The sequence below is a fragment of the Teleopsis dalmanni genome, chromosome 1, assembly GCF_002237135.1.
Source record: "Teleopsis dalmanni isolate 2A chromosome 1, ASM223713v2, whole genome shotgun sequence".
NCBI lineage: Eukaryota > Metazoa > Arthropoda > Insecta > Diptera > Diopsidae > Teleopsis > Teleopsis dalmanni.
The window spans coordinates 85,197,376-85,213,389 of record NC_051846.1 but is presented as its reverse complement, the minus strand read 5'-3'; the positions used below and the strand labels follow the sequence as shown (position 1 = coordinate 85,213,389).

Sequence of the window (16,014 nt, the reverse complement as noted above, 5' to 3'; positions counted from 1 at the left end):
AAAAGTGATTATAAGTCAGTCTTTAACAGTGATTGGTAAAATAAAGAATTGATAACTGAAGTTCTATTATAAGCACTTTGAGTCTCACCCCCTTTTTTGCGTATCCATTCTCTTTAATGAATTCGCATGATCGGAAATGAATAAAGTTACTTTGAAACACCGAATTAATAGTTCGTGTAAATTCGCACACTTGCCAGGCGTATGGCTTGAGGAAGCCATAGGCCTGTACCTAACCTAACGATATAGCTTTGATAGCTACCTAACTGTGTGCTAGAATGTGAACTTTATTCTTTTGAGCGTCAGTGCCCATAAAGGAGTGTGTTATTAGAATGATTTCATTTCCCCTTAAAATATTGAAGTAGTGTTAGAATTGATAATATTTACATATCCCATTCACTCCTAAGTCCTAAGTTATTTTTGACATATACTAGGAATGTCATTAGAAATACATAAATACTTACAGTAAAGGAATCTGCATTCGACCTTTACTGTAACTTATTTTTTTACTTAATTCAACGTAATAAGCAACTGTACTTTAAGTACTCTTTTGAGCTTTCAAAAAAGTCAAGCTAAGACTATAGATTTATCTATTCACAATTACATTAACATACATAAAAGATGGCGTAGGAATGCATAATAATGCTTTTAAGCATTGTTATCTTAACAAGCAAAGTATCATATTCAAATGTATCTCTTCTTTTTGTAGTTCTATTTAATGTTTTGAGTAAAACCAATACAAACAAACATAATCAAATAACACAAACACAACATAAAGGCTAGCAGTTAAGTTGGCATTAAGTAAAGTAAGGAAATGGAAATTTTTATAGTTGCTTCACTGCCACTGGAATCGTAAATGTCCTTTTAGCAACTGTGAGCAGCAAAGCCGAAGTTAAGTTAAACTCCAAGCCAATGCCAGGTTAAAATAAAAACCAAAAATGCTGAAACTACTGCAACAAATGGCGGCGATAAGCAGCTTATCTTCATTTTGTCATTGTTGCTGTTTTATGCTGCGTTAACGTAACTGCTAACGTTGTCCTCAACTACGTCATCAATGGCAACATTCTAATGGTCCTTAATGTTATGGCTTTTATGGAGAAAAAGCAGTAGCAGCAGCTCAGGAGCACTAACATGGATTATGCAGTGGGTTAAAGTTGCTATAACAACTATAATAGCTAAACTAAAATATTTTTACTCTTTGCAATTAAGTTGAATATGGAAAAATAATATAATACTTATAAATCACGTGAAGGGAAAATAATCATAAAAGATTAAAAATATTAAGAAAACATGGTAATTTATACATATAAAGTTATTAATCTCATAAATGTAAAGTGCTTGTTAGTTGTATTTTAATTACACAAATCCTGTAAATTATTAAGTAAATTAATTGAACCATTAATTGAACTTTTCTCAAAGAAAAACAGAAATCGCCCAATTAAATTGAGTTCATACCATTAACAAAGTAAACCCACTCATTCCGCTCAGAAAAAATAAAAACGTTCTCGCTCACAGCACTAAAAACGTGAACATAATGGAATAAAATAACAAATTCAAAAAAATTGCTAAAGAAAATTGTATTTATACAAACATTTAGAGCTTTAAAAATAATTTTAAATAATAATATTGCTTATATAGTAAATTTATAAAATTTATAAAATTATTTTAAATATGTTCCAAAAAAATCTGCTTTTATTTGACATTAATTTTTTCATTTCTTTTTATTGCAGGCTTTCTCCTTGAAGGAGTTACGCCATCGGCACCACCGGATGTTCCACCAAGGAATCCAACAATGAGTCGCATGAATAATGGTCGTTTAGTCGCTGGTAATCCAAATGATTTGGGCGTTGATTTCGAACCATCGTGTTTGGTACGAACACCATCGGGCAACGTTTACATTCCAGGTGGCAATTTAAGTGAGTACAATTTATTATTTCTTATCTAATACGATTAGTAAATAAGTTTTTTCTATATAGAGGAAACTATTTTCAAAAACTGTTAGAGAAACCCTTACGCTTTGGTCCACTAAAAAGAAATTTCATTTATATAAAAATAATATAAATAGCATCTTTCTCACTCAATCAAAGAACAGGAAATGAAATGTATTAAAATGTGTTTAACAGAATATTGGGTCACTGCTGCATTTATTAGGTCACATTTAAAAAAGAAAATGTTTTAGCTTAAAATTATTGAAATCCTTGAATATTGTTCAAAAGAAATATTCTTTTCTTAAAGCTAATAAATAGAAATAGAATTTTTCGAACTTTAAACTTTTAGTATTTGTTTTTCATTAAATTTGGAAAGTTTCTGTTGAAAATTGCCAAAGCAAAAGAATATTAATTTCGTTAAAATTTTAACTCAATCTCACTTCATCCTTTTTGGTGTACCAAAACAAAACTTGGCTGTTGAGCACAAAAACCTTTCGCATTGAAGTCCACAATGTCAAAATTCCTAACACTCGCACGATAGCGCAATAGACTTGCATGGACTTTCATATTAAATTAAAGTTTACCGCATACCCAAACAGAGAAGAAATAAATGACAAAAAAAAACCAAATCTGCCTTTTCGAAAAAATAAAAATTGGTCCACATGTCCTTTACGAGGACTACCAAAGGCACAAAGCGTACCAAATACACAAAAACATAGCCAAACGAAGTCTAAAAAGCATATGCAGCAGAGGAACACAAAAGACCAGCAACAAGAAAAGGAAGCAAAGCACCAAATGCAAAAATAAAATAGAATCAGCAAACAAATAAACAAGTAAGCAAACAAACAAGCAAACTAAAAGGAAGACAAAAGGGCGAATCTAGTACAAAAACATTCCATCAGCGTTTACGCAAAAATAAACAAAGGACATTTTTAAATACGTGTACGTACACAAATACACCAACACAAGACAACACATGCATACTACACATATACATTCATACATAGAAATAGGTTTTTGCAATTTAAGGAAAAGCTGCCTTTCCATTTGTCTTTTACCTACGAGTATAAGCAAACACGCAGCATACTCACACACACACATATATATGCTTACACACACACATGGCAGGAAACTTAAGCAAGTTTAGAAAAACTTTGGCTTTCAGTTAGTTTGCGTATGTATGCTATATGTAAAAGTATGCATACATCCATCCATAAATACAATAGAACATATTGTTGCTCGATGTGCTATTGTGTGCGTTTATGTCAATTGTTCCATGGAGTTCAGTGCTTCCTTACAGCACTAATGCAGCTCAGAGTGAGATTTGTTGAAAACAAGAACAATGACAAAAAATTGTTTAATTAAGCCAACTTAAGCAAATTGCGATAGTTTCAGCAAAATTGACAGAGAAAAATGTTTATATTGTTTCTGATAAAAACAATTTAACCAACCAAATTTTATATTCTATTTTCCAAGCATTTCAAAGTTTAAAAAATATTTTAACATATTTTCAAAATTTAAATATTTGATGGAAAAATAGATTTTAGTATATTTGACTAATATATGCTCACAGATTGTTTTTGAATAACATCAGCTGAGAGATTACTGCTTTAATTATTACTTTATTATTTACATTTTTCGTAATAATCGAACCTCAGTTAACGATTTTTATTCAATTAAAAACAAGTATTTACACTAGGCAATTAAACTAGCCGACGGTTTACACTATGCAATATACGAGTGAAAGAAGTTTTTGATTTTTGTTGTAGTACACTTTTAATACTTGTTGCTGAACTCTTAATAATATATCAAATAGATAAATAGATAAAACAATAATAATAATTATACTACTTTTAAACGTATAAACTTTTAAAAGCCTCATTTAACATTTAAATTAGATTAATAGTACATTCACACTGTTTCATTTAGGCACCTCATCAATTACATTAATGAGTGAACGTTCACATTATAATGAGATCATTTGTGCAGCTAATAGAATTTTTATAAACTTTCATGTACTTCATTTAAGAATATATCACAGAAAAAAAATTAAAAATATAATTAATATATTATATATTAAATACATAAACTTTTAAAAGCCTCATTTAACAATCAAGTTTCTCACTTTAAGTTATAGGTTAATAGTACATTCACACTGTCTCATTTAGGCACTTTCTCATTTATATTAAAAAGTGAATGTTCATATTATAAAAAGTTCATTTATGCAGCTGATAGAACTTATATAAACTTTTATATACTTCACTTCACACAAAAAAATATATACATTCTATATGCCCATTACATATTCAATTAATAAAAACAAAGATTTTATTAATTACTTATTTCCTCAGTGCCTTTGTTTACAGCTCAGCTGTTGTTTATTTATATTTTACATATAAAACATATAAAATATGTGTCAATATTTCAAATTTTGGTAATTTCCCTTGTGGGAAATTTAGTCTTTAGGATTGCATTCGATATTTTTCACCTTAAATGAGCTGATTTATTGATAATGAACTCTTTTATGTGAAAGATATTTGTGTGATAAATTTTACTGATTATTGGCTATAATGAGCGAATTTGCTAAATAAGACAGTGTAAATGTGCTATAAGTCAACGTTTTATATTAATATTCCTTAACAGAAAAAATAGTTTACTTTTAAACTTATGCAATAGTTTCTTATTAAATGCCAAGGGCACACGTCACATTTTTAAAATATAAATATACTAAATACAACACCGCAATTGACCAAAACTCATAACTTATTTATTTATTTATTAAATTTTTTATTTTTTGTTTTATTTATTTATTTAGTTGTTTATTTATTTATTTATTAGTTTATCTATTTATTTATTATTAATTCATTAATTTATTTTTTTTTTAATCTATTATAAATAAATAAATATTTATTTGTGAGTTAGCACAAAAAATAATTTTAAAGTTAACTAAGAATAAGGACCTGAACTACTAGGTCCTTCGTCCTTTAAAAATTTTTATATTTTTACTTAACAGCAAAAGTTGTAACTAAAAGTAGTTGCCTACTTTCAGGGGCTGATAGCAATACTTACAACTGCGCATAATTGTGCTCTTCTCTATAAAAAATTTATTTCACATTAAATTTCAAAAAATAATTTATTAATAAAAATAAGAAACAGACTTTTATAAATTACACATGTCAGATGAATTAATTGCTAAATTCTGACGAATCCTTTAAGTCAACATGAAACTGCAATGTATGTAAATAATTTTTAATCTTGCAAATTAACCATATAAAAATATAAAAAATGTGTACACATTTAATGGCATATGTTTGCTTAAATATTACATATAATTACATTGCTTAAAACTTGTAAAATGTTCAACTATAGCAACTGTAGCTATCGAAAGGGCTGTAATTTATAATTCCAATTTTGCACTCCATTATAGCGATCGGACACACACAAACCCATTGATACATAAAAAGCATTTTTCACTCATTAAATAACGTTCGAAAGAGAAAAAATGGTAACATATATTCGTAATAATAAATTCGTAACAATAAATTCGTAATAATAAATTTGTATATATAAAAATAAGAGTTGAACGTATATTTTCACATATGGCTTATAATAACTTCAATATAATATTTCTTTACGCGTCAATACACAGCGAAGCGGGTCTATATACTTTTTCCGTTACTGAAAGCGTTTATTTTATATTTTTGTGCGAAAAGTTTTATGCAAATAAAAGCCAAATACTATATGCCTTCCTCTATACCGCCTTCCTAGACCCATTCTCTCATACACACGCGTTGCCATAAAGTTTTTATATTTAAATTTATGCTGTAAAATAAATCTTCAAATAAAAACAACAACAACAAGCACACATTTTTATGCCAATGAACACATTACACATTTGTACGAATAGTTCAGCGCGCATTGGGCGAGCAATTTATAAAAATATGCCAATATATTGTGTGTCCTTTCAAATAAATAAATACACAACATACCTACCCACACACTACGAAAGGAAAAAGAAAATATAATAAAAATTGAAAAACGGAAAGCAATAATAAAACATAATAAAAATATATTAAAATCAAAAAATTTTGTGTAAATTGAGATTTCTGTAGGATATTAAGTGATATTGCGAACAAATGCGGAGTCCTTTTTTTCCTCAGCCATGTTGTGTGCTTCGGGAGCTGCACACAAATGCATAGACTCACAAAGGTGCGCATATGCGTTTACATTGTTTTAAAAACATTTAAACAAATATGCTACCAGATTGCAAAATATTTTTTTCAAAAAAAATTTAAAACTATTGAAAAACTGTATATATTTTTTAAAGTATTTTGTGGGTTTTTTTTCTCACAGGCAGGCTACGGTTTTTTATTACTGAAACCTGTGCAAATATAAGAAACACAAACAATTTGTATTTGTTTTATGTCTGCCACATGCTTTTTTCCAGACGAATTCCGTATAAGGCAAAAAGTTACAATACCACGATCGTTGCCTTTTGTGTTCTGAATCGCTTTAAATGCCACAAAATCCTGAAAATTTTTATTTACATTAGACTTACTTTAATATTGGCTACTGCTTTAAAGTTTGAAGTTTTTTTTTTATTCTAAAGCGAAGCATCCCATATCGATATATAAATATATTACATATATATATATTTTTTAACTAATTGCAAACTATTGCAACGGAAAAAATTTTATGGAATATTGATATTGATTTTCCATCGATATTATCAATGGAAGAAATATGTGAAATAACAAAATAATTAATAAATAATATTATTTTAGCATAGCGAGTCAAATCTCCGTATATATTTCACAGACCATTTAAGAGTTATAGAATATTATGCATTAAAATCTGAATAAAATCCTACTACTACAAAAAGTGTTGCTTTTAGTTTATATTATATTATTATTATATTATTAATTATATTGTATTATATTTAGTTATATTATTAATAAAAAAAAATAATAATTATATTTAAAATCATTAAAGAAATTTTTTAAGTGTTTTAAACAAATTTAAATTTATAACTCATTTTTTCTCAAAAATATAAATATTTGAGTTTCAGTATTAAGATGAAATAATATTATTAATATTAATATTTATCTGCCTAAAAACAAAATCAAATAAAATAAAACCTTTATGTTTATTTTAAATAATATTTATGTTAAGAAGTTAAATTTTTATCGAGCGATTTTTAACTAAAAAAATTTAATTTATATTTATTACACAAAATTTTAAAAATATATATAAACATTTCTGTACAACATTTTAAACAAAATTTTGAATGCCAATGAATAAAATAAAATCAACAAACGTGTGTCCTTGTCTTTTAAGATTTCTAGAATTCCTTACAGTAAATTATTGCATACTCTTAGGCTGTACACTTAGCAAATTCTTAGGAAGTAAAAAATTTTACTATGAAGAAATTATATAAAAGTTTCATAAAAAATATATTGATTTTATTGGTGTCTCAAAACAATTTAAAAAATTTTATAGCATACATTAAATAAGCTTTTATTAAGCCGGTTATATAGCAGAAATATATTGTGAATTTATTGTTGCATTATTGATCTAAATATAAACATTCTTTTTTTTGGTAAGCAGATTTAAAAGGATAACAATTTTGATTCATTGATTGTACTTTTAACCTTCGAAACTGTACTAAAAATTTTAAAAATAGGAGTAAACTAAAAGCAAAATTATATTCTGTTATATTTTAAAGTAGCAACAACGTAAAACTTTAAAATATTAATGATTCCAACACGTTATTATTGCACTAACTTCCTTCCGTATACGAGCATGCACAGACATTGCACTTGAAACCACAAATTTTTTGACCATTTCATTGTTGCATAACTACTTAAGCATAGCCTGCAGCTCATTCCAAACGCAGTTAAACTCGCCTTTCCGCAAAATGGAATAAACTGGGCCATGTTGAGCCGAAACAAACGAAAAATGCAATTCAACACCGCAGCTCATCCACATTTCTGCGAGTAGTGAAAATGCTTCACTCTGCCACTTTTTCCAGTACAGAAATTTTTTTGTTTGCAATTTTCAATTTTTATTTCTTTGTTTAATATTACAACAGCTTGATTTCTGCACTCTAAAATGTTTGACCTTTCACAACGTTTTGCTTTATTTTGCTGTATTTTGTGCATTGTACCTTTGTTGTATGCCCAGCCAACTTTTACCATTTTTAATTTTGAAATCATTTTTCTTTTCGTTTTTGTAAGTTTTGGAGTTTTGGCTTACAATACGGCCTGCCTGGACTACAGCAATTCGGTAAATGTTTTTTATATTGTGCTGTGTTTCTCCGTCTGTCGTAATAGCAACTCCGTTTACATTGGCTCCTTTTAATGGCGTTGTTCATTGGCCAGCTTGGTTGAGTTCGGTTGCCTTGTTAGTCTGGTCAGTTTACCCTTTAGATTTGCAGGATACACTTTATTGCAATCTATATATTCCTATAAATATTATTTCACTTTTTTAGTTCACTTTACTTTTATATTATTGCCCCTAAATTTATGCTTTTCGAATTTAAATACTGACAGTAGCTGTGCAATAAGATTTGCTGGTAAATTTTTTCAGTTAGCTTTGTGTGTAGTTTGCTGGTAAATTCGATATATAAAATTCATATACATTGGTTACCATTTACTATTGGGTTCGTTTGGTTTCTTGCGTTTTCAAGTCTCCTACGAGTGACTATCTTTATTAGATTTTATAGTTTTTGTATTTAGACTTTGCATATCAAAACTTAAAATTTATTATAGCGTATAGAATTTTATCTATGTATATTTTATGCTTGTTAAGTTTGCTGCAGTATTTTATAACATGGAACACATTTTCAGTTTAAAGTCGGTATTGGGGTTGCCAATAATAAAGAGAAATAGTGAAGCATAAAAAGCGTCTAGCCGTAAATTTTAATATTCGAAAACTTTATGCTAATGGCTGGGCGGTATAACGGCAATAATGTATATTTTATAGTGAAAGTTGAAACTGCAAGTAAAATAAATTAAACCTGCGCCAGTTCATGATCATTTTTTTTTGAATCTGTTCAATGAAAAAAGCATTAAACCAATAATAGAGTAACCAATGAATTGTACTAATTTTTCCTTTAAAGAATTTGTTATAAAAATTCTAGTCAGTAAAAACAGTCTCAAATATTTCTGGTATTTTTATACAACAAAACTTTAATACCAAATCAAACTTTAAATAATAAATAAAAGAAAAATAATAAAAGAAAATTTAATATATTTTTATAAATAATAAAAAAATATAAAAACAAAAATTATAAAACAATAAAAAATAAAAAATAAAAAAAAATGTTATAAAGTTGGTGATGTTCGAGCCTATTACCTTGTAAGTAAAATAATTTTAAAACTTCTACAATAATATATTGTTTCAAACAATACAGGCTCACATGAAAGCATGGTTCTGATTTACTTTTAATACTCACATTGAATTTTCATCTAATTTTTAATAATAAATACAGCATTTATAATATATAATAAAAGAAATATAAAATATTCAAAAAGTTTATTTATTAAAAAATTCGTTACACAAAACTTAATTAAAAATATTAAAAAATATTTCGAAAAACTCGGAAGAAATCCTTCCTTTGCCTGCTCTCAACAAATTTTCTTAAAATGCAGCCTAAGAGTATGCAACAAATTACGTTAATGAAATGTAAAAGCATTTGGATATAAAAATGGCGCATTTCCTTAGTCCTTTTCTCGTCCGTTTGGCAATTCAAGCAAAAGCATGGCTCGAAATGAAATTATTTATTTCACAAGCGGAAATGAAACAAACAATTTCCACAAAGCGATGACTGTCTTTGTCAACACTGGCAACTCCGACGTCGTTGGTACCGCGGCTCACGGCTCACGACTCACAACACACACCACACACCATACACCACCCCCGCATATATGTGCAGTATTTTCTCTGTGTAATTAAAATTGCAACATGCACAATTTTTAATTTTCAAAAATTGTTAAAAATGCAATGCAAAAAAGGGAATTGTGTGCTTTGTCGCCATTGACTTTAACATAACAGAGACTGAACTGACTGATATGAGAAATCTCAAGACTTTTGCTTGTGCGTCCTTTTTTTATTTTAATTTTTTAATATGTAAAAGAAAATATAAACAACATAAACATGATGGCTTCCGTCAAGGGAAATGCATGTAAATTTTCACAACCACAGTTTGCTTTGTTTTTTCTTATTCTTGTTAATTTCTATAAAAATTTTCCCTGCGCTGCATATTGCTGCCGTTGGTTGCTTCTGCTGCCGTTGGTTGTTATTTATGTTGTTGCTGTTGTGTTTATGTTTGTCGCAGCCTTTACATAAAATAAATTAAAGCTGTTGAAAATGCACTTTCATGCAATGCATGCCTGCATACACACACATACTCAGTCATACACTCACACATATACATAAACAAACAAGTGGGTGTCTTCGTATTTGTGTGCTTATTTAAGTATTTAGACATTTGTCTGTGTTGGCATGCAAGCATGCAAGGAAGCAAGCATAATTATGAACTTGAAAATTGTGTAAGTGTAGGGAAAAACCACTTGAGATGGCAGCCACACAATATTAATGACAAGAAAATAGTAGTAGATTGTATAATTATTTAAATAAGGTATGACAAAGTCATGCTGTGCTCCTTTTATTGATGTTAGTGCTGTCGTTGCCGTTGCATTCAGTACTATTGCTGCAATTTCTGCTGCAGTTGATGTTTTTGTTTTTCCCATATTTGCCATGTTTTCCCACAAGTGTAGGAAACATATTTCCAAAGTGAAGAGAAGTGAAGTGCTGTTACGTTACGTTGTATGTGTAATTATATTATGAAATATCTTAATTAGAAACTGCGGCAGAAAAGTTGGGGTTTTCATTACGTTGGAATTTTAAGACTGTATTTATGGTATTTTTCTTTTTATTTAGAAAATGCTTACATAAAAATTTTAACATGCATTTTATGCTTTCACATGCAAAATTTTATGAATGAAAATGTCTTGTTAATATGTTTTTATGAGTTTATACAGTCATTAAAATTTATGTGATTGAATGTTTGTGTGAATTCAAGTTTTCTTCCACAGTTTGTAAATAATTTTCTTCTGGTAAAATGAGATATTTGAATAGATGCATATGTGCTTTAATTATCAGCATTTGTTTTGTATTTTTGATGTTCTTTTTCTCTTTGTGTTCTTTAATTTAGATATTTCATTTTTTTGATGTCAGTTGAAAACACAAAAGAATTAATGTCAAATCAGTACTGAAAAACTTACGAAGTTATTTAAAATCCAGATATTAACGCAATTTTTGTTGCCTACTTCTAGGGCGTTAATTGCTAACGAGAGCGATGCATGTTACATTCTTCACTTTGTGATTTGTTAACTTTAGCTTATTTTTATTGAAATTTTTTATTTAGTTTTTTTTATGCATTTTTATTTATTTATTTTATTTATTATTTATATTTATAACTTATTTTTATTAAAAAAATTTGTAATCTTTATTGAGGCTATTGATCTTTGCAAATAGTTATCTGACTAATATGGATTGTACTTTATATGACACAGTGAAGTAATAGATCGCACTTTTTGAAGAAATTTTCGAATTAAATTAAGAAACAAAAATTGGGGTTTCGAAAAGTAGTGAAATACAACATGAAAAGTTCTTTTTATATTATTTTAATCAATTTTTGGCTGATCCTACGGCTGTTTCGAGCATTGCCAAAAACCCATCATCAATGGTCTTGGAAATATTTCCTAAATTTATTTATAATTCCATTGTAATATGCTTACATGTTTTTTAAATTTTTGATTTCGAAATTTGTTTTATTTTTGTTTGAAACCATATTATATATGAATCTTTTAATTAAAAAGAAAAACATAAGTTAGTTTTATCTTTTATTTTATTTTATATAGTTATCTGCATAAACATCAAAACGTTGGCGACATATAAACAACTATATAAAATGAAACTTAAAAACAAAAACCAGCCTAAAAGCTATCGAAAGAGTTTGTTTTGATATTCTTAAAGTCTTCGTGGCTGATAATCTATTTTATATGTGAGTTTTGCTCTCCATTCAAAATTTTTTGATTCTTTTTAAATATTAGAATGTTCTAGCAACTAATTAAACAATCATGTCATAAGGACTAGTTTTAATTGTTTTATTTTAATTACTTTTCTTACTGTGAGATTAAAAAATACGTGTTAATGCAAATATCACTCATTTCAACCCAACAAAACTATTCTTCGTAGTGGTGTCCTTAAAGTTGCTTAGGGAAGTGAGTTCCTTCTGTTATCCTTGTTCAAATATTTGGCTTAGCAGGCGAATACGATAAGTCTCTACAGTTAATTTCGTCATGCTGCTCAGAAAAGGGTTTTCCACACAGTGGAAACGCTTTGTCAATAATCTGGGCAGGAGTACACACAAAAGTTGATAGATTTTACTTTCCGCGCAAACGTTGATCTATAGCATAATGTTAGTATTCAAAAAATTTCCAAAACTGCTGATTTGCTGAAACCCAATAAATCCATAAGTACATAAGTTATTCCTCACCACAATGGGGTAAATGTGTCTATTTTCCTAAACAGTTCACCTATCGGGGTTTGTACTGAAGTTTCGTCATCAGTTATATCAATTTCGGAACATATTCTTTCTATCTCATTTACCATATTTTTTTTATTACAATATTAATTAAATTAAAATTTAAATATTAAAACTAATTAAGCGGTTACAACGTGTGCAACCTAAAACTATGCTATGAATTTTATATTAACATTTTTAAACTAAAATCATTAATGTTTTATGTGTTCTTTTGTGCAGAAAGCCAAAGTCAACATTCATGATTTCATGTGGATTCTTGTCTATTCTTGCACTTGCATATTTTGCAATGTATTTGTGTGCTTTTTTAATTATCTCGCATTTCCTTATCTTTGAAAATTTAACGTGCGGGTAGCAGAAACAAGCCAACGAACCATACGACAACATTCTTATATAAAACTTCGTTTTTGCATATATGAAAATTCATTTCAATTAGTAAAATGGTTTTGGGATTTGAATGACAACTGAGTGAATGTGCTTTACAACAGCAGCAGGAACGTTAACAAAAACGCAAATATGCAGAAACCACTATCAGCAACAAAACACAAAATGTATAACATAAACAGTAACAAAAACAAATGCAACAAGGGCTAAAAAATGAAAAAGAAAAAATATAAAATAAAAGAAGAGAGTAGTTAAAATGCAACATTTTGCATGCATGTAAATTGTAGTAGATTAAAGTAACAAGCAACGGTTAACTGCAAAGGCCCCCATAGCAACAAAAGCAACTGCAACTGCAACGGCAACAGCAACAACAGAACAGCAGCAAAAATTAAAAACTTTATATTTTACACGTAATATGAAAGTTTTACAAATTGTTGCTATTGCTGTTGTTGCCGTTGTTGTTGTTGCTGCTGTTGTTGCTGCTTTGGTTCTTGTTATAACAAGTTGGCAACTCTTTAAATATTTACTGTTGCATTTACGCAACAAAATGTAAGAAGAAGAAGAAGTGAAAATCATGCAGCATGCAAATTTGTTTAAATTAAAATTGCAAATACGAGTACCTGGTGGCACACACATTCTTATCAATATGTGTGTATATGTGTAGGTGTGTGTGTTAAAGTAAATAAAATTCTATTCAAAAAAATTTGTTAAAATTAAATTGTTTTAAAATTTAAAATAGGCTCAACAGCCACGCAAATTCTCAATTATATGCAAGTTGTGGTCTATGGAAAATTTTAAATTTTCAAACTTATTCCCAAAAGGCACTTAAAGCTAAAAATTTTTTATCACAATTTTTCTGTATTATGCATGCATTTTCACATTTTCCACACATTTTGCTAAAACATTATTCCTTTTTGTATCTTTTGGGACAAATTTTTATATCAAAAAACAAATTTTTCAACAGAAACTTTTTAGCTGCCCTAATAAAAATTCAAAAAAAAAAAAAAAAATCGAGAAAAAAGGGAAAATAAAGTAGAAGAGAAAAACAAAAAATGATATAAGTAAATAAATAAATTTTGCGGAAAAAGCAAAACATTTTATCTAAACGTTTACTAAACTTCGTGGTCTTTCCCCTGGAGGCACTCAACAGCAACAGCAGCAACAACAACAACACAGCCACATGTGTTACTTCTACTAAAATCGCTACACAAAAAGTACGAATTTAAATGCAAAAAAACAAGCTCCATTTTAAGGAAATCCAACAGTCTGACGCGCGCGCGTCACATCACTGAAAAAAAGTGTTCCAAACTCACAACAAAAAAGAAAAAATAAAATAAAATAACAAACAATAACAAAAGTAAAACCAAAAAACGAAAATCATATCAACAAAGAGTTAAGAAAAAAAATCAAAAAAAAAACATTAAGAATAATCCCAAAAGTATTTTTTGCACAAAACACCAAAACAAAGCGTATCTACTACTATTTTCGGTGTTCCACTTTCCGTTGTTCTGTTTCATGTTCCGACAGTTTTGCTTACATTTGCATATAAGCACAATTATTTTCCATTTTTCCCCCTGAACATTTGTTGTTGTTTTGGGTTTTGTTTTTGTTTCTGTTGTCGTTGCTGTTATTGTTATTATTGTTGTTGTTGTTATTGTTGTTGTTATTGTTGTTGTTGTGTTTTGTATTTATTTATAAGCAAACAAATAAACAAACAAACAAACAAACAAACGAGAAAACAAATGTTGATGCATAAATTTTTTATTATATTTTTTTATTGTTTTAGCCAAATCCCACCACAGTTGTTGTTGTTGTTGTTGCTAGTTTTTTTTTATTTTTTTTGTTTTTTTTTTGTGGTGCAAAAAGCAGTGTTTAGAAACGTGCTGAGCGATTAACAATTGTTTGCATTCGTTAAAATTTGCCAAAGCAAAACAAGAGAAATGAGTGGAGAAATTATGTGGATTTGGAAAAAAAGATTGCCTCGAGGCATATTTGCTTAAAATATTCAGCGTAAATAAATGACGGACACCGTAAAGCTTCATTTGAATTGATTTAAAAAACCGTACGAAACCAGCAGAAAAAAATAGTAGTAGTGGAATAAAAAAGTATTGCCCAGTTAAACATATTGATAATTGTTATTTTTTTCTTAACTACTATATTTACTTATTTTTTCATGTAAAGCCTTATTAAATTAAGCTTTAAAAATTTCTGAAATTTAAGTTTTTTGTATTATTTATTTCTATTTGAGCCAGTGCACTTGAGCACTTTTACTCTTTCTTAACTCGAGGTATTTTAAAAACCCCTCTTTACGCCTTGACGGAATTATTGTTTATCATTTCATCAGACTAAGCAATAATTGACCTCAGATCTGCATACCTCCCCAAGTAGTCTGTAACCATTCTGAGATTTGATAACGCGGTGTTGGTAAGTCTGTCAGTTTCCGCAAATAATTTCAGGGCTCATTCGTCCTAATGTACCATAGTACTTTGAAAAGTCTTCTCAGAGCCTGGTTTTGTGCAATTTCTAGCTGGCGAATATTGAATATTATATTGAATAGTAATTTATTTTATGTAAATAGAGGTTTTAAACTGAAACCTCTTCAACTGTTTAGTGCATTTGAATACAACCATGGTATAGTCAGTTAGGGTAATGTTAAACAAAGAGTATGGTCACGTCAAATTTGAAATTGTTGTTGTTTTCGATGGTATTAAAAAAGCTAAAAAGGCTTTGTGTGACTCGTTACGATAGGCAATACAAAGTAGCTCAATATGAAACGTAAAAATTTGCACCTATTAGCAGTAAGTTTATATGGATATGCAAGCATAAAATAACTTAAAAATAATATTTTCTTAATTTTAAACAAAAAAAAGTGTTTCTATTGTGTTACGTAGTAAATGTAAGCAGTTGACAAGTGTGATATAGCTCTATGTGTAACATGGTCCTTAGGAAAATTAGAAGAGTTCTGTAGTGGAAACTCAAAGACAATCTCACTTTCATGAAATGATTTCAACTAATTTGATTTGCAAGACATAATGATACCTACACTTAAGACTATTTATAAAATTTCACGTAAGGTTTTAATTCTAAGCCAATAGT

The 16,014-nt window shown here is 28.5% G+C and overlaps 1 protein-coding gene across 3 annotated transcripts in view; it reads left to right on the top strand.

Annotated features, from left to right (window-relative positions):
• LOC119668657 (teneurin-m) overlaps nt 1-16,014 on the top strand; it is a 345,384-nt gene that overhangs the window by 244,017 nt on the left and 85,353 nt on the right. For all 3 annotated transcript variants that reach the window (XM_038078241.1, XM_038078240.1, XM_038078242.1), the window contains exon 2: nt 1,728-1,913. In XM_038078241.1, coding sequence (XP_037934169.1) covers nt 1,728-1,913 — 186 coding nt within the window. The remainder of the gene's footprint in view (nt 1-1,727; nt 1,914-16,014) is intronic.